The following is a 22,711-nucleotide window of genomic DNA, read 5'->3' as shown; positions in this document are numbered from 1 at the left end:
AGCCAGAGATGCAAGCCGCAAAACTTTATAGAGTAAAACAATTTGAGCTCTACCCGGGGCTGTCTTTTATTTGTTTAAACCTGAAAACATATTGCTTTCTTGCAAAAAGAAGAAAAGTCTTCCATACAACTACAGATTTCTCTGTGGGAGGGGAACTAAAATGGCAGAGGAGTGGATGAAATTCCAGGTTTGCCTCTTTTGCTCCCATCCCTCATCCCCCTCAGATGCTCTGGAGAGGTGCCCTGGGTTGGTGCTGCTGAGGAAAGACGAGAGAGGCTTCTTGGGAATCTACCCTCCTCCCACGTGCCCCTGCCCGTTAGCTTTGTAAGTGTCCATGTGTCACCTGCTTGCAAGTTTTGTTGGATGGGAAGAAGAGATTTACAGGAAGGACCTTTTCTCTCATCTTGCAATGCACGGGTGTGCTTGCTCACCTCTCACTCTTCTGCCCCCTGGTCACAGAACACAGAGCCTAATAACCCACCATTGGAGGGCACCGGATTTCTGAGGTACAGCATGCCTCATGGCAGAAAGCTCTAGTTGTGTGGTATGAGAGTCTCAGGGCAGCGTGGAGAGGGATGGCTCCAAAAGCCAGGGTCTAGCTTGCCAACCTTTCCGCCCAATCGCATCTATGGGACAAAACTCTGCTCTAGACCTACACTTCGGAGAGGTCCTTAAAAAGGTATTTTAAAAAGGTTCTAGGTGGAACTTGATGGCTTTTCAGTTGATGGGTTATTTTAAACGCATCACTTTTTCCTCAAATGCATCAGAAGTGCTTCTGAAAGCACCAGAACTTTGGTTCTGTGATTGAACAGAGCTGCCTCCCTTCCTCCAGAGCCCTGCTTTAAGGGGAACAGGGAAATAGGGGCCATGCTCCCCATGTGTCTGTACTGGGCTTGAGCGCTAGAGGACAGTGTGAGCAGAAGCGGGGTGAGTTGGAAATGATAGAATGTCCTTTTCCAGCAGCTAGAATGCCTACACAAGGCCTGGCTGGAAGCCACGTGCCTGGCCTTGGCTTGCAGTATCCCTGCTCAGCTGGTGTGGAGTCGAGCACATTGCTAAAAGCAGTCTGAGTTCTACCTTTCCCTTGTATATGCTCAATGGGCCAAGTCAACATACCAAACTTCCTTCTAAAGTTTATTCTCATCCACCGACGAGAAAGTCAGCAAGGTCCCAAGCAATGCAGACTTCAGAGGCTTTTAACTAGGAACAGGCAGAGCTGAGTATGCAATTTCGTTACAAAAAAGAAATCTCTACAAGAAAAGTAAAAGATTACCATTTGGAAATGCAAAAGCAACAACATTTTGCCATTAAGCGCTTAGCAGTAGCTTTGGATCTGAAACCAAAGTCTTGACAGAAGTGGAAAAGTCCAGAGGCCATGAATACGTCGTCGCTGTGCTCCAGTCGCCGTGCTCCCTCCAAACACTATGACATTAACGCTGTCAGCGGTACCAGTGATGGGCTTTGCACTGTTTCATGACTGAAATAAACCTGAATTGGAGTTACCGAGGTAGTTGGCTAAAAACTGAGATTTCCCCACCTGGCATTTTCTTGAAGGCCATACATCCCCTCCACCCTACCTCACGCCTACACAATGCCACGTGTCCAGTTGATGGGCGTCAGCTGTCCTGCAGGCCCCGGCACCAATTGCCAAGACAAAGCCTTCTTTAAAAACCAGGGAACGCACAGCCCTTTTCGTCTTCAAAAACACCAAGTTATTGCACTTCAAAATACAACAGATTTGTGGTTCAAGCCCTCCCCACCCTCCCCATGGCTTCTGCTCAACTAAAATGATTCACTAAGCACAATTTCTACATTATCTTCAGATGAGATTAAAAGGATTCAAAATGTGTCTCTTTACATGAGGTGCAGAGCTGCTAGAGCTCCTAACTAGAACAGTGCGATTCCAAGCTTAAGTCTTTCTTTCCTCCCCACCCACCCTTAAAAAACCCTCTAACCTTGCTGGGTTATATAAACCTCCCTCCCACCCAAGCCCTTCTCACCCGCGACTGTAACCCACCCAGCCACATGTCCAGCAAAACTTGAGAGAATCAGGAATGGTTATTGAACAAGACAATAAAAACGCACACAGCTTTGGAGATGCACTGGAGTTTGCAGTCCTGAAGGTTTGCAGGGGAACTCCAGAGATTCACACTGTAACGCTGAATGGCAGCGGAGATCAGATAGCTCTGGATCCTGGCTGCCTGGCTTAAGACACTTTCCTTACTTCAGATTCCGGTTCAGTTTGAGCTGGCAGAGCTCGGGGTCAGGCCGTTTAGTGGGGCAGTTTTCCAACCAAGAAGCAGCTCAATGGTTTTATTTTTCATTTTAATGGTTAACTTGGAATAGGAAAGTCAAAAGGAGACCAGGGAGGAAGGGAAGTGAGGTGAAGGAGGAATTTCCCCCCCCCTCCGGTTTAGTAAGCACCAGAGTATTCAAGTCTGTCCATTTGGAGATTCAGAGCTATGGCTGCAGTCAGCAGGCAGAAACTAAACCTTTCTCATAAGAGCAGCGTCGTTTCGGTTGGGGTCCATCATCGTCATCGTCGTCGTCTTCGTCGTCGTCCTCCTCTTCCTCAGACGATGAACTGTCCAGTGTTAAATCCACAACATCAGCAGTGGCTTTGCCGTTCTCTCCGTTACTATTGGGGGTGGGCAACAGCCCATTCACATCTGCAGAACCTGGGAAAGAAAGGTGGGGAGAACATTTAAAAAGCTTTAAGGGCTGTTTACAGGTTGGGAACTTCCTAGCTAGCACTCCTTGGCAGAGCTTTAATTAACACCAACACAGGAAATCCCAAAGGGACATAGACTCTTTGAAATCTGTAGTGTAGTTGGAGAAAGAGATAGCGTTCCTTATGGAGCGGGAGGCCGTATACAAAAATGTCTGCCTCAAAGGCCAATTAGACAAGCAAATATTTCGTGAGATGCCCTGAAAGGTCCCTGTAGAAGCAAGATGTTTACTTACCTGTATAGTCACTCTTCAAAATGGGGGTGTAGCTGTGTAATCCACTCAGGTGTGTACATACCCAGAAACTTTGCTTAGCGGTATTCATTGGTGTTGGGCTCATACCTTTGGTCTCCAAAGCCTCTCCCTGGGGCTATTTAAGAGCAGCTTTACCCTGACTGCCTCAGTTCTGTCACACAAGAATCCAAGATTGGAGACACTGACGCAGTGAGGACAGAGGGTGGATCGGGGAATACATGTTTGCATCCACCTCTCCAAGAAGAGTTCCAAAAATAACCTTTTTTTTCTTTGAGTGTCGACAGGTATATATCCTGCTCAGGTGACTCTCCAAGCCCTACCTCTTACTGGCACTGCTTGAATCTACTACAGAACTGCCTTCCCTAAGTTTCATATCTGAACTAGAACCCGCTGTAACAGTAGGCTGTTTGGTAAACGTACATACGGAAGTCCATGCAGCAGCACTGCAAGTGTCCCATATTGAAAAATTGCTGGGACGTGCAAGAGATGTCATTTGGGGTATTTCGTAAGCTGCTACAATGCTGAAAGTTATCCCGCAAAGAGCAAGCTGATAGCAGCTCAAATGGAGGACCCAGGAGAGGAGCCCATAGAGCATTAAAGGCTCTTTCCTTCACAGCAGCAAACAGAGGGAAATACCTTTCAGGGGTCACTGCGATAAGTGAGAAAACTGGCTTCTGGATTGGTGAACGGAATGCTGAAATCACCACCAAGTGAACCCTCAACAAGCCATGAGGCAACGTGAAGGATTTCAGATGACACAAGTAATTCAAAAGCATCCCAAGCATGAACTAACGTCAGTTGAATTCCCCTGACACTGACAAAGAGGGAAAAAAATCGCCCCTCACTTTCACTTGAATAAACTGGTGACCTTAAGAGATGGTTTTCTACAATTAAATAGGACCCTCCAAACGGCTTCTGATTATTTCCTTTTTTCATCCACATTGTAATGCGTGGACTGCTCAGAATGCTGTGCAACTCGACCAGGGCACAGAAGCAGTAGGTTGGGCAGGAGACGAAAGGATCTCAGAGGCTGCCGACCAGATAGATGGAGAAGATGAGAGATCCAACACTGTCAAGTCAAGCAGCACAATAAAGTATAAGTTTGGCATGGTCCACCGTCAGTCTGTGGATCACCTGAAGGGTGATCCCCAATACAAATGGAAGGCATTGGTTAAAGATCCTGGACAAAGTCCTGCTTAAGAACAAAACTGACGGCACTTTTGTTGACTGAAGGTTGCCCCACTTTGAGGATGGGCCCTTACCATGCTGCTTTTCAGAGATCGCTTGTGGTTCTTGGAGAAAGTCCTGCTGAGGCCAGTTGGGTTGGTGAGGCCAGTAAGCATGACATCGTCTGATGCAAAAGTACCAGAACTCGACTTCTTCCTAGCAAAAGTGGGTTGGACTGGGCTCCACTCTGCTTGTTTGCATGAACCGCTGTGGTGGTACTGCTCCCCAATCCACAACAAGCAGTGGAAGTAACTTCTGGCTCTGACCATAAACCTTTAATGTTCCTAGACGCACTATTGTGGAGGCATCATCAACTGAAGCCCTCGTCACAGAAGACGAGTAAAGGGAACCAGATAGTTATTCTGCTGAGCACACCAGTGCAGAGACCCCAGTCTCTCTGGTGGCAGTCAGACCAGCCAGTCCAATGACTGGTAAATTTGGTTGATTAGCCAACATCTACCGTGACTGAAGAGGAAAAAGATTCACTCTTGCAAGCTGGATGATGTACGTGGATGTGACCATATGATCTAGCACAGGGCTGGGCAAAATGCAGCTTTTGCAGGCCAGATCAAGCCTGTAAAGCCACTGGATCTGGCCTGCAGATGCACCAGATAAGCCCAGGCAGGTTCCTTCCTCCTCCTTAATGCTTGCTGCTCAGAAAAGCAGCTTCAGGGCCCTGTTTATTTTTCAGCACCTGTGAGCCCTGGGGAAGAGGGAGAGGCTTCATGTGCTATCCCTGCCCCCAGCACAATCCCATTGGCTGGTTTCTAGCCAATGGAAGCTGCCTATTTTGAAGCACAGACAGCACAGAAAGCACCCTTCCCCGCCCCCAGCCCAAGTCTTGCAGCTCTTCACAGAGCACAAGGTTTCTGCCACGGCCAAGCAGGCAGGGAGCCAGCCTAAGAAACCAGCTGCCTGGGAGCTGCCCAGGAAGTCTCCTGGGTGCAGCCTGCCTCTGGCAACCCCAGCCCCTCCCTGCCTACCACCCCCTGCCTCCCTTCTTGCGTCCATATCCCAACACCCTCTGTCCCTCCTCCTGCCCCCATACCCCTCCCAGAACCTGCACCCCAATCCCTTGCCCAGGTCACAGCCTTTGCACCCCCCCCCCTTCTTGCACTCCAGTCCCTGCCCCAGATCACAACCACATCCTGCCCCCATACCCCTCCCAGAACCTGCACCTCAATCCCTTACCCCAGATGGTCCTCTTCTGCACCCAACCTCCATCCCAGACCCCACATCTCTGCCATTAATGTTATGGAAGAGCATAGCCCTCGACCACTTGCGTCCCCCACCTCTGCCTCTCCCCCCCGCCCCACCAACGGCAAAATGGATTGCCCACCCTAGTCTAGTACCTAAAGCATACATGGACCATGGTCAAAGGCTGAGATTGGAGGCCCAGAGACACATGGGTGTCAAACTGATTGAAACAACAGATGCAGAAGAAAGGCTCTTAAGTTCATAGAGTCTAGTAGAGCCCCATAAAGATCAAATGCTGAATTTTCTGTGTTCAGAATCAACCCCAAGTGATCAAAGAGGCACAGAGTGAAGCGGAGATGACTGAGGACTTTTCTTTGGATTGGTCCCTCACTAATCAATTGTCTGGGTACAGGAAGACATGAATTCCTCTCTTCTGGAGATAAGCCATTACAACCATCATGCTTATGACAGGCCAGAGTGGAACACTGACTGAAGACTAGGAAGCTTCCTGTGGTCTGGGAAAACCACCACATGGAAGCAGACATCCTAAACATCAAGAACAAACCAGATGTCATGATCTAAATATGGGGAGAACAGTTGCCATGGTAACCAAGTTGAATCTTATGCATTTGATGTAAGTGGTAAGACTGTAGAGACTGAAGATAGGTCTCACCTCTGCCCTGGACACGTGGTCAGGAAGTACAAAGTAGAATCCTTTTTCCTGATGAAGAGAAACCACCTTTTCTACAGCTCCCAGAGGGCAGATTATGTCCAACAGCCTGTCCCCGAACTCAGACGATGTAGCTGAGACGTTCACAGCCAGCACCCGAAATGCAAATCAAAGATGCTGCCTGTTGAAAGATGAAGGATGACGGGCTAGTTCATTTAATTAGAACCAGAAGGTCTCCTGTGACTGACGTCCTTTTCTGAAGAGGTCTTGCTGCCGGAATATTGCTGAGTAAGAGCTGAAAGCATCACTGAAGACAATAATGCTGGGATGTTGCTGCCCCTGCCTCCAATGAGGTCTTTGTGGCCTCCGTATAAAGCTCACAACAGGAAAGGAGCAGGGAAGTCCTCCAGAGAACGCAATGCACATTGGTTTCTTCAAACAAAAGCTGACCTTCAAAAGACAAGTCCTCTACGCTCTTTTGGACCTCAGGAGCGATGCAGAGTTCCATAGTCTCAAGACCCTTCTTGTGGTTACAGAGGCGGCCATAAATCTGGATGAAGCATTTGCCCCATCCGATGCTAAATGCAAGAAGGTCTTAGCCACTCAACGGCTTTATGCAAGAAATGCCTTAAAACTCTTCCCTGGAAGATTCTGATAACTAATCACAGATTCAGGAGGCGCTAATATTACTTTATTTATAGGAAGAGCCTCTCTAAGAGCAGAGGATCGAAGGCTATCCAGTAACGAATGGTTCTCCTGCTCAAACAGCCAACGATGATGCCATTCATCTCAGGAGATCTTGATAGGACTCCAAAAGCTCACGCATCAAAAACGAAGAGTCCAGCCCTGTAGCATCCCCTGATTACAAGGAAGGGGGAAGTAGCGGTAATACACGACTAGCAGTTCAGGATGCACCAACTAGAAGGTCAACGACTGCATCCGAGTTGCCGTTATAAAGTGGAAGAACTCCAAGTGAAGACGTGTTCTTATCGTAGACTTAGCAGAAAAATCGGGTCCTTGCCAAATAAGGAACCGACCAAGGAGTCCAAGGAAACCACTATACACTGGGGTAAGATGGGGTGGCCAGGCGTAGCTAGGCCAGGTGCCTTTATCCCGATACTGCAGGAGTGGTACTGAATCCCATACTGATGGCAATCCTTCAGAAGTCTCACTAACCACAGAGAAGTACTGTGAAAGTGAAAGATGGAAAGGTCTCTGACCCAAACCCTGAAAGACCGTTCCAGCAGTCTGACTAACAGAGAAGCCATTCCAGATAAAGCAAGGAGATGTCCTACACCATTTGCAATCTCACCACACTGGTCTCATCACTGCCACCGACTGTACAAGAGATTGCACTTTCAGTGCTGATAAAGGCATTGCAGATCAGTATCTAAATGGGCACCGATACAAAAAATAAAGTCAGTCCAGAACCCACAGCGTTAGAGTGCACCATAGCTGTTGTTGCTCCCAAAGGTAGCAGCAGGAAGCTAAACGGCAACCCTGACCACTGGATATGAGGTCGTGCAGATGACAGTGCCAACAACAATCTGTAACTGGTGATGCCAAGGACACCGAGCACTAAGCCACCCCTGTAAAATAGTTCTGATCAAGAAGTGAGTCAGGAACAGAAAGGCACAGCAAATCTACTGTTGCCCAGTACGTGGGCAATATGGAAACCATCAATGTTGACACCAGTGTTAGTACTTGACTCAATGGATGACTCACAAGTAGTACCAGATTGGACTGTCCAGTTTTTAAGTGATTTCATGTTGGTATTGCAGGAAGAGTGGACATTCCACCCCACTCCCACCTACAAAACACAACGCTGATTTACATTCCTCTAAAAAGCAGGGTAGGAATCTTCCTGAGCTCTGGAGTGGCCCCACTCCATTTTGTGAAGCCTGTCTCAGATTATCAAAAGAAGGAAAACAATCGCTGTTCCACCTGGGCAAGGAATCGAGTATGACCATGGAGTCCTTGTACCAACTCAGGCGCTCAGAGGGATGTGATGATCTGTGCCCGAGCAGGGCTCATGTCCTGTGCTGTCAGATACGATTTTAAATACGAGACTAACCATGTGCATTCTCTTCTTGAACTTACAGATGGAGCATCTTTCTGTACCATGCCCTTCCTCAAGGCCCAACACACACAGTGGGTGCACGGGGAGGTGTCACTGGTAGGGACAGCTCCCCCACTTGGTAGACACTGACTAGAACTCGGGGAAGGTGTCACAGCTGAATTAAAACTAACTACATGCACCAAACCCTAAGGTAGAACTGAACTATTTCCTGGTTTTTACCCAATAAATACTGATGAGAACAGGAGGCGAGACACCACACTGAAAGCTCCAACTCAAGCTGGGGCAGGTGAGAAGGAACTGAGGAGGGGTCAAGATGTTGTCTCCCTTATACAGCCATGGGAGAGACCCAAGGGCAACATAGGGCTTTAGTGCTATCCCAACAGGCACTGCCAAGCAAAGTTCTTTGGCTTCAGTGCATTGGGCAAGCACACACATGAAAGGCACATCTGCAACTGCCCAAAGAAGCAGCGTTTGCTTTGGAAATATTTGCACACCAGTCTGGGACCACTTCAGTCAGAGATAAAGAAGTGGGTCTGTCCCGCGAAAGCGCATCACCTAATAAATCATTTTGTTAGTCTTTAAAGTGCTACTTGACAGCTTTTTTGTTTCAGTCAGAGATGTTACAGCACAACGCCGACTGATCTGTTGGTTTCACACACACCAGTAATGGAACGCCAGGCTATCCACTGTCTGTGGATGGAGGCAGAATATTTCAGGGCTATCCTGGAAGGGAATATCTAAAAGATGTTGGGCTCCCCGTGACTTTGAAGGTCTAAGCCAGCTTTCCTAAACAAGTGGTTTAGGCTCAGACAACTAAACCATTAGGAACCAAAACTCAATTCAAAAGGCGTGAGGACCCCACCCAGAACGATCCCCCGTTACAGCGTAATTACTGCATTTCTGACACTGCTTTTGTAGAAAGACAGGGAATCCATTAGCTCTTATAGCCCTATTCTCAGAGCTCCTAAGTGTTCTACAACTCTCCAACAATGTCCCAATTTTGTATCAACATGTAATTTGTGTAAGTTCTCTACAGTTCATCTTTCAGATCATTTAAAATCATTAGCTCCACCTACACACCCACCTAGTACCAATATTGGACACTGAGGGCTGCAGCTTCTTTCTTTCTCAGCTTTGATTGGACACCAGGATCCATCCACCAAGAATTCTATTTCATCTGCATCCTCGCACTCGGTCAATATTTTTGAGAGGAGCCTGAAGAGGAAAGAAGATATCATCTATTAGCTCTGAGGCCCTCAGCAGAGCACCTTTGACGACAGAATGCTAAGATGATCTTCACCTTAACTGGCCCTAAAGTTCAGAGTTGAGATTTGGCAATAGTTGATAATCTGCTACACCCAAGTCCTATTTTTCCATATAACAGGTACTGGTAGAGCAAACATCCCCAGTCATCCCGATGCGTCTTAAATCACTAATCAGATTGAGTCCGTTTTTGGTCTCTGTCAATGCTGCCCATGGGGTGGGAGAAGAAAACTTATTTATGCCAGGTGAGGGGTTTTATGATGTGGACTTTCCATTAGGAAGTGGGCTGAGATAGCAGTTGTTATGAGATAGTGAAAACAGACCTAGAGCAGATGTGAACATGATGCACAAGACTGAACTCAACTCCTCACCCTGTCCTGCTGCCCATCAGATCACAAAGGCTGAAATTTTAATTACAGTAAAACGCATTCCCACCCCCGCTGCAAATGTCTGTTGGCTGACTTCCCAATTCTCTTGTGCTGCTGCCCAGACAATATTCTTATAATGCCACATTTATAGCTCACTGGGCAACTCATGCTCACACACACATTCAATTTATTACATGATGAAAGGTCAGAGTATTTCACTAGATTAAGACTGTCAGGTAGGTAGTGTGCCCTCTCACTCTTTACCTGTCTAGACGCTGCACTTCCCCAGCTAGTGCTGACATCTCTGGGTACATAAGAACATAAAAATGGCCATACTGGGTCAGACCAAAGGTCCATCCAAGCCCAGTACCCCGTCTGCCGACAGTGGCCAATGCCAGGTGCCCCAGAGAAGGAGAACAGAAGACAATGATCAAGTGATTTATCTCCTGCCATCCATCTCCTGCCCTTGTACTGAAGGCCAGGGCACCATACTTTACCCCTGGCTAATAGCCATTTATGGACCTAACCTGCAAAAATTTATCGAGCTCTTTTTTAAGCCCGAATAGAGTCCTGGCCTTCACAGCCTCCTCCGGCAAGGAGTTCCACAGGTTGACTGTGCGCTGTGTGAAGAAAAATTTCCTTTTATTAGTTTTGAACCTACTACCCATCAATTTCATTTGGTGTCCCCTAGTTCTTGTATTATGGGAAAAGGTAAATAATTTTTCTATATTCACTTTCTCCACACCATTCATGATTTTATATACCTCTATCATATCGCCCCTCAATCGCCTCTTTCCCAGACTGAAAAGTCCCGGTCTCTCTAGCCTCTCCCCATATGGGACCTGTTCCAAACCCCTAATCATCTTAGTCGTCCTTTTCTGAATCTTTTCTAATGCCAATATATCTTTTTTGATGTGAGGAGACCACATCTGCATGCAGTACTCAAGATGTTGGGGTAGCAGAGTTTTATATAGGGGAAGTATGATATCTTTTGTCTTTATTATCTATCCCTTTTTTTAAATAATTCCTAACATCCTATTTGCTTTACTAACTGCCACTGCACACTGCGTGGATATCTTCCGAGAACTACCCACTATAACTCCAAGATCCCTTTCCTGATCTGTTGTAGCTAAATTTGACCCCATCATGTTGTACGTGTAATTTGGGTTATTTTTTCCAACGTGCATTACCTTACACTTACCCACATTAAATTTCATTTGCCATTTTGCTGCCCAATCACTCAGTTTGCTGAGATCTTTTTGTAGTTCTTCACAATCCCTTTTGGTTTTGACTGTCCTGAACAACTTGGTGTCATCTGCAAACTTTGCCACCTCACTGCTTACCTCATTTTCTAGATCATTGATGAACAAGTTGAACAGGATCGGTCCCAGGACTGACCCCTGGGGAACACCACTAGTTACCCCCCTCCATTGTGAAAATTTACCATTTATTCCAACTCTTTGTTTTCTGTCTTTTAACCAATTCCCAATCCATGAAAGGATCTTTCCTCCTATCCCATGACCGCCTAATTTACATAAAAGCCTTTGGTGTGGGACCGTGTCAAAGGCTTTCTGGAAATCTAGGTATATTATGTCCACTGGGTGCCCCTTGTCCGCATATTTATTAACCCCTTCAAAGAATTCTAATAGATTTGTTAGACACGACTTCCCTCTGCAGAAACCATGCTGACTTTTGCCCAACAATTTGTGCTCTTCTACATGCCTTGCAATTTTATTCTTTACTATTGTTTCTACTGATTTGCCTGGTACTGATGTTAGACTTATCGGTCTGTAATTGCCAGGGTCTCCTCTAGAGCCTTTTTTAAATATTGGCGTTATATTGGCCGTCTTCCAGTCATTGGGTACCGAAGCGGATTTAAAGGATAGGTTACAAACCACTGTTAACTCCGCAATTTCACATTTGAGTTCTTTCAGAACTCTTGGGTGAATACCGTCTGGTCCTGGAGACTTGTTACTATTCAGCTTATCAATTAACTCCAAAACCTCCTCTAATGTCACTTCAATCTGGGAGAGTTCCTCAGATTTGTCACCTAAAAAGGCTGGCTCAGATTTAGGAACCTCTGTAACATCCTCAGCCTTGAAGACTGAAGCAAAGAAATCATTTAATCGCTCCGCAATGGCACTGCCTTCCTTGATCGCTCCTTTTATATCTTTATTGTCCAAGGGCCCCACTGCTTTTTTAGCGGGCTTCCTGCTTCTAATGTATTTAAAAGACATTTTACTATCATTTTTTGAATTTTTGGCTAGCTGTTCCTCAAAATCTTTTTTGGCTTTTCTTACTACATTATGACACTTAATTTGGGAGTGTTTGTGTTCCTTTCTATTTTCCTCACTAGGATTTGACTTCCACTTTTTAAAATCCGCCCTTTTTAAAAGCTGCCCTGGGTAAAATATAAATGCATGTAATGGCTTCCCACACTGTTGAAAATACACAAATTATGGCATGAATCCAGATGCCCCCCTTAGCCACCTGTAATCACGACAAGACTGGCCTAACCAGATCAAAACTACTGTTCTGGCTCATCATGCCTTAGAGGGAGGGCCTCTTCTTTACTAGTGTTTAAGTGTTCCTCATCACTGGCCTCACATGAGTGAGGATTTAATAGTAGTTTGAACAGACCATCTAGAATTCCTATTCTACCAAGCATCGCTCACACCTAAGTGGTGGAGTTTCCCCTTTATTAGTAGGAGTGAAACAAATACGATTTGCAAAAGGCCATTCATGATGTTTCCTTGAAACGCAATATCATTCTGAGGACCTCTGTCTTGCCTGAGTAGGATCTGCTATTTGATCTGGAGTATGGACAGTTCTATTCTCCTAGACTAGCTCAAAAACTACTAGAAGTAGAAATACAGGTCAAACGTCTCTAGTCCAGCAACATCTGTGGTCTGGCGTGATTTTAGTTAGTGGCATGCCCACTTACCAGTGTGGCCAAATTTCCTGCAGTCCCATAGCTTGTTTACAAACACCCATCCTGGCTCTGTGTTCTGATCTGTTACTTCACTCTAATTTACCTCTAAATGTTTTCTAAGAGCCCAGTAAGCAGAGTGTTGCTAATTCTGCTAGACATTATTGACCTCCTGTGGTTTGGCAAATCTCTGATTCAACAAGGGTCCGGTCCCAAGGGAGCAGTACTAGAATGGTTCAACTTGTACTAGAAATTTCTATTTCATCCTTTTTTCCAAAGTCTAGTTCTCTCCAGCCAGGCTATAAAACTCAAAGATTTGAATATTTCTGTTGTGTTGGTAGGCCTGACAGAATATATTGAATAATTTTGACAGATATTGTCTGAGCACCCTTTTCTGTTTGTTTAAAATTAGGACAGGTCAAATTATGTAATGCCAATAGACATTAAGATTAAAAAAAGTTAATGTTTTGTAACTGTTAAAATGCAAATTGTCAACATGTCAAAAATATACAAAGTTAAGGTTCCTAGATCAAACTAAAATTCTCAAACAGCATTTTTCTTACTGTGCCTCTCTCTGAATTTCAGTTGATATTTACCAATAAAAATGTAATTCTTCCAAACTTATGTATTTGGCAGAGGGCAGAATGAACAGTTAATCTACAAGAAACAGATAAGATCAGTAACTATGAATTTCTTGTTGCTCTGTGTACCATCTAGATGTCTAACTCTATTGGAATATATAACCCAGGTTGAATTTTAGGACTGGAAGGAACCTCAAGAGGTCATCTAGTCCAGTCCCTTGTACTCATGGCAGGATCAGGCACCAGCCTGACCATCCTTGACAGGTGTCTAACATGTTCTTAAAAATTTCCAGTGATTGACATTCTGCACCCTCCAGAGGCAGTTTATTCCAGTGCGTCATGACACTGACAAAGAAGTTTTTCCTAATGTCCATCCCAAATTGCTCTTGCAGCAATTTAAGCCTTTTGCTTCTTGTCCTATCTCCAGGAGTTAAGGAGAACAAATCTTTGTAACAACCTTTTATGCACGTGACAGCCACATGTACTCACTCATCTGCCCGTTGCAGAATTCATCTACGCTCTTGTGAGTGGCTCCATTAGTATATTTGAGGGAATCCTTATTAGTGGCTTTGTGATATCAGCAGGTGAAGTTTGTTTCACAGAAATCAGGAGCTCTGCATCTTGCTCAATCAGTGTCCCTTGCTGCAATCACCATTTATATACTTGTCAGCAATCTCTGCGCTGAAGCTTATCAAACAGTCTGGCTGTGCAATCCTTCCCTGATTCCTGCTGCCTTGTTCCCACAGTAAACAATTGCTCTCACCACTTTCCCTTTACTTTGCTCTTGGCAGAAGAGCCAGCCAATTTACTGAGCTCTCCCTTGAGGAGAGCAGCATTAATCCCTCTGTTCCTGAAGCTATCTGGGTCTTACTCATTTTGGGCCGCATCTGACGCCAAGACTAGCTACTCCCATGGTTCTTGTAGACTAGTCTTGTGCAGGTTCTGCACGTTGAGACAGGATCTCAACGATAAGTGGCAGATAGCCCTCAAATAAGAATAGCCCTCAAATAAGAATATCCTCTTGTTAAGACTCAATTCCATCTCTCCTTACTTCTTATGATCTTCCAATATCACTACATCAAACCTCGTTCTATGATGCACCACGGAAGTGTATCACCTCCAAGATGCTGGTCTACCATCTAAGCAGCTGATGTTCTTAAATGCCTTCAGTGCTAAAGGTTAAGGAATTTGCGTTCACTCAGCCAGCTGCCCATGTAGGAAAAGACTGAAGTTTCTTTCTTCCAGGCCACTGTGTTTGAGAATGTCTATGCTAGTCCAAAGAGAAAGCTTGGTATTGGTATGTGATTACTGTGCTGGTATAACATGCCCCTTCATAGGCTAGTTCTCTTTCGTCATGTTTTGACGGGCATAGTGAACCCTAGGTGTTACTATCTGAAGGGCTTTCAGGATCACCACACTAACGTACGGAATCCACTAGAACCACCTGGGCATCCGCATCCTCCTCTCTTGATAAAATAAAGATGAAATGAAGAAACAGTTTCTAAGGACCTTCCCAAAAATCTATGGCTTCAGACACTTGCCCTGGCTTGGTGGTGACAAAAGAGGAGACCCTGGCAGGTCTCTCTCCTCCCAACACAGGCCTTAATGCTCTTTTTGGCTTGGTTCTCTGGTCTGCCTCCTTCCTATGCTGTTTTAACAAAGTGACCCGACCTCATCCAGCTGGATCAGAGCCCAGAAGGGCCATCTATAAATCTTTGATTTGGGCACAGTACACAGCAGCATCCTTCTGAAAGTGTGACCCTTAATCACTTTTTCTCCAAATGCTCCTCTCAGAGAGCAGCACAAAGAACTAGTATGATTCTCCAGCCAAGATGATTTAATTGGTTTGCTGAACCTACCAGAATAAGGTTATTCACAGCAGATACTACTAGGAACCAGGAACCAACAAGCTCTGCTTGTTCACGGAGGAACATTACAAAAGCACCTTTGCTGCACTGTCTCCAGCTACTGGCAGGGAGGCACTATACGTAGTTCTTTTTGTAAAAAAAGAGAGAAGACAGTTCCCATCTTCCTCCCTTAGTCATTCCCATGGCTGGAGTTGTGGAGGTGCCAGTACTCAGTATCAGCACCGGCTATAACCTTGTGTCTGGATTAGTGCTAAATGATGCAGCTTTGATGAACCCATTCCAAAAAAATTAAGCATAAAAATGAAATGATTTCACAAGCCTGTTATTGAAAACAATGGTGAAGAAGCCAAGATCATTCCGAATTAAGCTTACAAACCCCTCAAAAACTTATGGAAGTTTGGGCATCTTATTTATGAATATCCACAATACCATAAATATGCCCCTTCAGAATTTTCAACCCCCTATCTTGTTCCTTTTGTAGACGCTCGTAATATAAAAACCACCAGCAAAGCTTTATCTAAGGACTTTAAGAAATCTGTAGCCTATGGGTAGGTACTGTTAGCACATTTTGCATGTGGAGTAGCCAAAGGGGAGGGGGGGAAAAAAACCAAAACCCCAGAGCACTGGTTTATAACTCCATTCATACCTCCAGCTTAGATGTGCTAGCTCTGCATCTAATGACACCTGGATTAATGGTTGGCACTTAGAATCATCTGACCCAAACTTATGATGTGCTGAGAACTGCTTGTGAGGTACTGAGCACCTTCAGCATCTTGCAGGATCAGGCCCTTAACGAAGGAGTGGGAGAAGAATGCATGCCGAAGGCAGCCTGTCTTGTCAGGAAGTTTGTAAAGTAGTTTTATTCTAGGGAGTGTAAATGACAATTAACAATCACTGCATGGGAAAAGTACAGCATCCTAGCTTTTGCAGTCATCAAGATGAGAAAAGAATAAGGTTGTAGGAGTATCAGAAGCGAGCTTCATGAAAAACTACAGAATCAAGCAGCAAAGACTAAAGACCCAGTCTCACGCAAACCCACCACCAACAGCAACTGGGAGATTATTACATTACATGTCAATTGGCACAACTAAGTTTTAAATTTAAAAAACAGTCTTGAAATGGAGGTGGATCAGCTATAAGGTCTTAAAAATCAGAGCATAAGCCCAACATGGAAGAGAATGGGAAGTAGTAACTGGAAGGGTAAACAAGAAAAGAGGGTGTGAACTCACCCATCAATTATTAGCTGGTCATAGGGCGCTGGTTTGTCACACACAGGGCACATCCACGTAGGCTTCTTCTCATTCATCTGTAGGTAGAAGACTGCATCGAAACACTGCAGGTGTGCACAGGTCTCAGCCCGGCATGGGACCGACAGACGCATCTTCACCAACTATGGGACCAAAACAGCAGAAAGACTAATGACCAATCCCACCATTGTATCACTAGATGCATCCTCTCCTCAAACTGGATACTGGCATCATAGGCAAATACACAAGAAATTGTTTCACCAAAAATATCTAAAAGATGAGTACCTTGTAAAGCTGGTTTGGATAAATGAATAGAAGAACTAATGTTAACAGCCTGGATTTCTGTGCAGCAACTTACCGGGCAGATGAGAGAGACTCGAACCCCTGTAGTAGCAATTTCACTGTCTGGATCCAAACGCAATTTCTCTTTTACTGTAGTCAGGAAGACAAGATGGGACAAAAGTAAAGCAGATCCTTTTAAACTCAAACATATAGTAGAGAAACCTAGCTTCTGCAATGGTCATGTGGGAAAAAACACTGCCGATAGCTGGGAAGATGCTGTAAGGATGCTACAGTATGCAAGCTATTAAGTCAACCATGGAAGGCAGGGACAAACTGGGAAGGAGGTGGTGGTAGGCTGCTACATGAGGGTAAGATACTGGAAAAATACTAGGCATTCGGGTCAGAGCCACACCTGCTTGAAAAAAAATCATAGTAAAATATAGAGTCACTCACTACAGTAATGGGGAAAGTGTAAGACTGTGAGGCAGTAGGACTCTTACTCCAACTGACCCTTCCTAGTCTCATTTGAGCTGAGCAGATTAGCACTACGCAGACCCTAGAAGGATGCAACTCTGTAGTTGACCAATGAGCTAGGCTGCATGCATACCAGCCAGCTTACCTCCAGCAGCCTTTACGACTTCTGGGAAACGAACAGCTGCAAAGGCTGTAGGGGCAAACGAAGCAAGAAAGCAAGCAAGGCAGTACATGTGGCCAAAATGCCATTTTTCCAAGGAGGCAAAAGGTATACGTGGAAGAAATTAACATGTTGGGAAGGAGGTTGGGAGTGCAATCTCCACTGAACATTGGTGTAAAAATTTGGTGGGACAGCAGACAAGGAAGGATGGTGCTCTAGCTGGCAGATGAAACGGAGAAAGAAGCTATGTGACTGCAGAGACCACAGGAAGACTACCATTTTTATATCTTTTGAACCAAAGAGGTGCTGAATGAACATAAAATGTTGTCCCTGAATAAATCAGTCTATAAACATTACAAAAGCTGACACAATCACTGACATTCACACAGGTTTATTGCATTTCCAGAACCTCTCTCTTTGGGTAAATTCACATTACCGTGGTTATTTCATATTATAATAAAAATACCATGCAACACAGAATCTTTCTGCAATTTTGAAACAAGCAGCTCAACATTGCTTTACAGCTAAACAATAAGGGCCTGTGAAGGTTGTATAGTATTGTTTAGCCATGCTGGGCAAACCAAGCACAGCGCTAAAACAGGGATCAGCAACCCCCAGCACGGGTGCCAAGAGTGGCATGTGAGTTGATTTTCAACTGCATGCGAGGCAGGAGCTCGGCCCTGCCTCTCTTCCCCCATGCAGCTGGGAGCTTGCTCAAAGCCTGCAGATTAAAAAAAGACCAGCTAATGCTGCCAACCACCACCTAAACGGTAAAGCTCTGCACGTTAATTTATTAATGAAGCTATTGTAAATAGGACTATTAGTAACTTTAAAAATATCACCAGCACTCTGACCATACATAGACATCAAAAGGTCAAATGCTGGCACTCCATGTCAGAAAGGCTGTTGACCCCAGGTCTAAGAGATTCAATTCTGCAAACAGAAGTTTCTACTATTTTCCATACAGTCCAACAGATCATGGGAAATGAGATCAACTATATTCTATTAACTAACAGCAAGATTATTTTAAATGGGTGACTAAACTTTGGCTCTCAACTCCATAGTCAGGCATTTGAGTATCTGGACTTCACAAAGTGCTCTTATAGAATTCAAAAGAAACAGAGGAAGAAAAATCAGGCTTGGGAAGCAAATGATGTTGAAGGGCAGTATTAGTGGTTAATGAAATACAGAAATGATGAGAATCTGAAAATATTTGTAGAGCTGGAGTAACAGGATTTACCAAAAACAACAAGAAGTCCCGTGGCACCTTATAGACTAACTGATATTTTGGAGCATAAGCATCTGACAAAGTGGGTCTTTGATATTTTGGAGCATAAGCGTTCGTGGGTAAAGACCCGCTTTGTCAGATGCTTATGCTCCAAAATATCAGTTTGTCTCTAAGGTGCCACGAGACTTTTTGTTGTTTTTGAAGACAGACTAACTCGGCTACCTCTCTAATACTTGTCAGGATTTACCAAGAGACTTGGAGCTGACAGATTCAGATACCCACAAAAAAAGAGTCAGTGTAAAGTCAAAGTGAAGCTGGTGATCATTAACTCGTAACGTGATGAGGGAAACAAAATCAAACCAAAGAGGACTCCAGGGTTAAAATTTAAAAGTGAAGCAGCCAAATAAAGCCAAAGTTTTATTAATGTGTCTCACCACCAAGTTTGAGATGACAACACAAAAATCAAACTTGTCAACAGCGAAGGGAGGAAAGCCCATTTGTAAAATATTTGCACGACGCTTCCAGGCTTTAAGCACTAACTTTGAGAGGAAGCACACTTCTACTCTGATCAACTACAGTCCAGTTTGAAGAAGTCAAAGTACTAGGCTGGAAGAGGAATGATGGAATCTGGATTTATTTACAGCACTAATGAATAGTGGAAACAGGTGGGGAGTTCAATACTTCTACTTCAAATGCGCTAAGCATATCAACCTTGCAATAACCAGGGACTGCCAAACACATAGCTGGTTGTCATTTTAATTCCTCTGATGTTTAAATTGCCATAAGCAAACATGCAACAGTTTTTTTGCAGATGCCCATCAATCACATGGGATAACTCGTTATTTCGGCAAAACTGTGTCAAAGCCACTGTTAGAATGTTGAGTTGGCCCTGAATAAATCAGCATGTTTCAATGCACCAGACTTGGGCAGGGATGGGAGCAAGGTACAATGCAACATTGACACCCACAGAGAACCTCAAAGATTGTTGCACAAATGGATGCTAGAGTGTTTGACTCAACTGTTGTAACATAAGTTTTATCAAAGCCCTTGAAGGGAGCTAGTATCATTGGTTCCATTTTATAGACAAATAACTGAGTCACGGAGCAGAAAGCGACATGCCCAAAGTCACCCAGCAGACCAGAGACTAAACCAGGAATAGAACCACTTCCCCAATGTCCAGATTCCAAATCCACTGCTCTATCAACTAGGCCTCTCAGTGCCTCCCAGTACTTTTTTTCCTAGAATAAAAGGTGCTGGAACTCAAGTCTGATGTTTCCTCATAGGGGTAAGGGTGCTCAGTTTTAATGCCCCAGTCCCTGCTCTGCTGCAGGACCAGCAGTGAAAATTTTCCTGGTGTTCTAACAGAAAAACGGTGCTGGAACTCTGTTCCGGTGGGTTCCACCAGAAAAAAAAAAGAAGAGCCCTGGTGCCTCCTCTAGGAATGCTGAATTCTCTTTTCAATGTAAATCAGTCCTCTAAAGCTAGCGAACAGGATAGGAGGACCTGATACATCTGAACGTGCGTTTTCCTCCTCAGATCAGTAAGTGCAGTCTGTGGTTAGCATAGATACTATAGCAAGATTTTTTAATTGTCCTCTTACACAGAATTAAGTTCTAAGCCCACGTTACAATACAGTTTGAGAACTGTGAATGACTAGAAGTAAGTTTCGTGGACTATCAAGAGCCTGGCCTTTGAAAGAGAATTTCCCTGGATTTCCAATCAGGCTCTGTGTTTAACCAGTGCTATGACTGATTTGAATGGGCTTGACCAAGGATCACCTCTTTCATGAAGCTCTATCATTGCATTTGAAAGCAGTGCTGTGAATTGCGTTCTCTGCCCTAAGAACTGAACACCACGGGGAGTGGCTCCAGGGCATTTTCACATAAGAGTCCTTTACTCCAGAAATTTCCTCTGGAGAGCCTGCAGATGCTCTGGCATCATTCGTAATTATTTAGCTGAAGGCAGGAAACCACTCATCAGAATAACACTGACCCTCAGCAGTACTTGCCATAAAATGACCTGGGAATGAATTCTAAATTCAACTGAACAAGGTCATAATTTATCTTTAGAGCTGCAAAAAATAATTATGGCAAAAACGTTACATCTCTGCACAAATCTGAGATAATCTGAGTATGTGCCTAAGAAACGTCTTAGCAAAGTCACTCCAATTTGACAAATGTTTCTACAGAATTGCAGAAAAGATTCTATAGAATTTGACAGTTGTTTCCAGCAGCCTGACTTCTCAGCCTTTCCAGTCTTCATCAGAACTTTAACAATGACATGGACTTACCGAGTGCCTTGCAGAGCTCTGGATGTTTGACTCCAATGGTTTTCAACCTCTGCAGCAATTCTGCTGAGGTCATTTGCCGCACTAAGTACAAGCCCACTGAATAACTCTATAGAGAAAGGAAAGGGACAGGTGAGGAGAAGGGACGTTCTCCATACACAAGCTCACTTATTTTCCAATGCATTCATTTACCTTTCCATAATTCCCCCATGTAACTGTAATACGATTGGTCGCTGCAGACAGGTACATGAGATGTGTGAGGTTAATGGGACGACAGGGCCTTTTAGGCTCCACTCCAGGCTTGTTGGACGGATAGTAGCCCTAAACAAAGACATTTTTCTCTTTAGTTTACCAGAGACACTGCTGTGGATTTTTGACTTTGCAGCTACCACAACGTCAGCCTTGCGAAATTCTACTCATGCACAGAGTAACTTTTCTGGACTAGACTGTCCAATCACAGTAAAGAGGAGGGAAGTTGATACTGTACTTTTGCAAGAATACTGTTAATAAACTTCACAAACCAAATCCATTACACAATGAGCTTTAAAGTCAAAAACAATTCTGGAGCACGACTGTTCCCCTTCTGTATTTGCCAGACAATTTCCAGAATAAAACAATCATTTCAACTGCACAAGTTCTCCCTATGCTATAAAGTGACACTTCATGGTTGGATTGACTTACCGGCACTGAGCAGTAACTATGATTCACTTTTACTGCGATATTTGGAGGGTACTGATCCTCCTGAGGGGAACTAGTGTCCGTGTAGCAGATTCTGGAAAGACAGTTACCTTTAAATGTCTACATCCCATACATGATTGAAAAGATCTAAGCTAATAAACATTCTGACTTCAATGGCAGCCAGCACCAGCCAAACTAAACTATGCTCTGGCATCCAATCCAACTCAGCCCATTATGCCCAGGACTCTCCATTGAGACTTAGTATTCTGCTGTGATGCCAAATTTGATGTAACCAGCAGTTTCTATTAAAGCAGTAACTCGAATCATCTGTAAAGAACAGTCAAAGCAGCAGAAAGTTATGCTGCAGATACTTGCGCTATCCTTGGGAACAAGGGACTTGCTTACATTGATCGGTGATTTTAGCAGCTACTGAACACAGGGCATTGAAATGGTTACCATGCTGTGCTAGCGATCTCCCTCTCCTAGTTTGCTGCCTCATGGGTTTAATTAATGTCATAGTATTCAGACTTACCTTAGTACAACCTGAACGGATTTCACACCGGCTTGCAACTCCCTAGTAAAAACAAAAACATTTTCATTTAAGAAAAAACTCAAAATGTGTTTTATCCAAATAACCACCTCGGGGAAAAATATCAGTTGTAATAGATTTTAAGTAACTTGTCAGGGCTTGTGCCATTTACTTTAAGTATTTCATTTGTTCTGGAGAATAGGAACTGTCTAGTCACTTTTATTTTCCAGCACTCATGCACTAGTGCAATGTTGTAGAGTTTGGATTTCCAAAATCGCAAAGAAACATTTAAAAAAAAAAACACCCGTCATCAGCAAAACACGAAGCAAACACATTAGTTTAGGGTTAAGGTTACTGGGCCGATGAGATTTGTAAAACATTCCCAATCTCTAACCCCAGCTATGCTTAGGCTGAATGTCCCTACAACTCCCTCTTCATTTAAATTGGCAAACTAAAATGCCTTCAAATCAAGGATCCTGAGCATTATGCTACCAACAGGAATATTCCTGATAATACTATTAGCTTTGGTTTTATGTTTTATCAAACAGGACATTAGCTTGTTTAGAAAAGCAGCACAGCAGAATATAAGGATCGTCTTAGAAGGTTTTAAAAATAGGCACAAGATATACTCTACCTTCTGCCCCGAATCAACTCAGGATTT

General features: G+C 44.2%; 1 protein-coding gene across 2 annotated transcripts in view; it reads right to left on the bottom strand.

Moving 5' to 3' along the window:
- Window positions 1-2,007: 2,007 nt before the first annotated feature.
- The window catches only part of PIAS4 (protein inhibitor of activated STAT 4), a 39,026-nt gene continuing 18,322 nt past the window's right edge, over window positions 2,008-22,711 (bottom strand). Inside the window, exons 4-11 of one of the 2 annotated variants that reach the window (XM_074978077.1) lie at window positions 22,054-22,095; window positions 21,525-21,615; window positions 21,036-21,164; window positions 20,847-20,952; window positions 16,771-16,844; window positions 16,395-16,555; window positions 9,241-9,371; window positions 2,008-2,678 (exon numbers count right to left, since the gene is read on the bottom strand). In XM_074978077.1, the coding sequence (XP_074834178.1) occupies window positions 2,473-2,678; window positions 9,241-9,371; window positions 16,395-16,555; window positions 16,771-16,844; window positions 20,847-20,952; window positions 21,036-21,164; window positions 21,525-21,615; window positions 22,054-22,095 (940 nt within the window). In that variant the 3' untranslated portion in view covers window positions 2,008-2,472. Of the gene's footprint in view, window positions 2,679-9,240; window positions 9,372-15,811; window positions 16,030-16,394; window positions 16,556-16,770; window positions 16,845-20,846; window positions 20,953-21,035; window positions 21,165-21,524; window positions 21,616-22,053; window positions 22,096-22,711 lie in introns of those variants that run through there. The other variant, XM_074978078.1, reaches the window with a different exon arrangement.

This window comes from Carettochelys insculpta, chromosome 27 (genome assembly GCF_033958435.1).
Source record: "Carettochelys insculpta isolate YL-2023 chromosome 27, ASM3395843v1, whole genome shotgun sequence".
NCBI classification, from domain to species: Eukaryota; Metazoa; Chordata; order Testudines; family Carettochelyidae; genus Carettochelys; species Carettochelys insculpta.
This window is presented reverse-complemented; position numbering and strand designations above follow the sequence as displayed.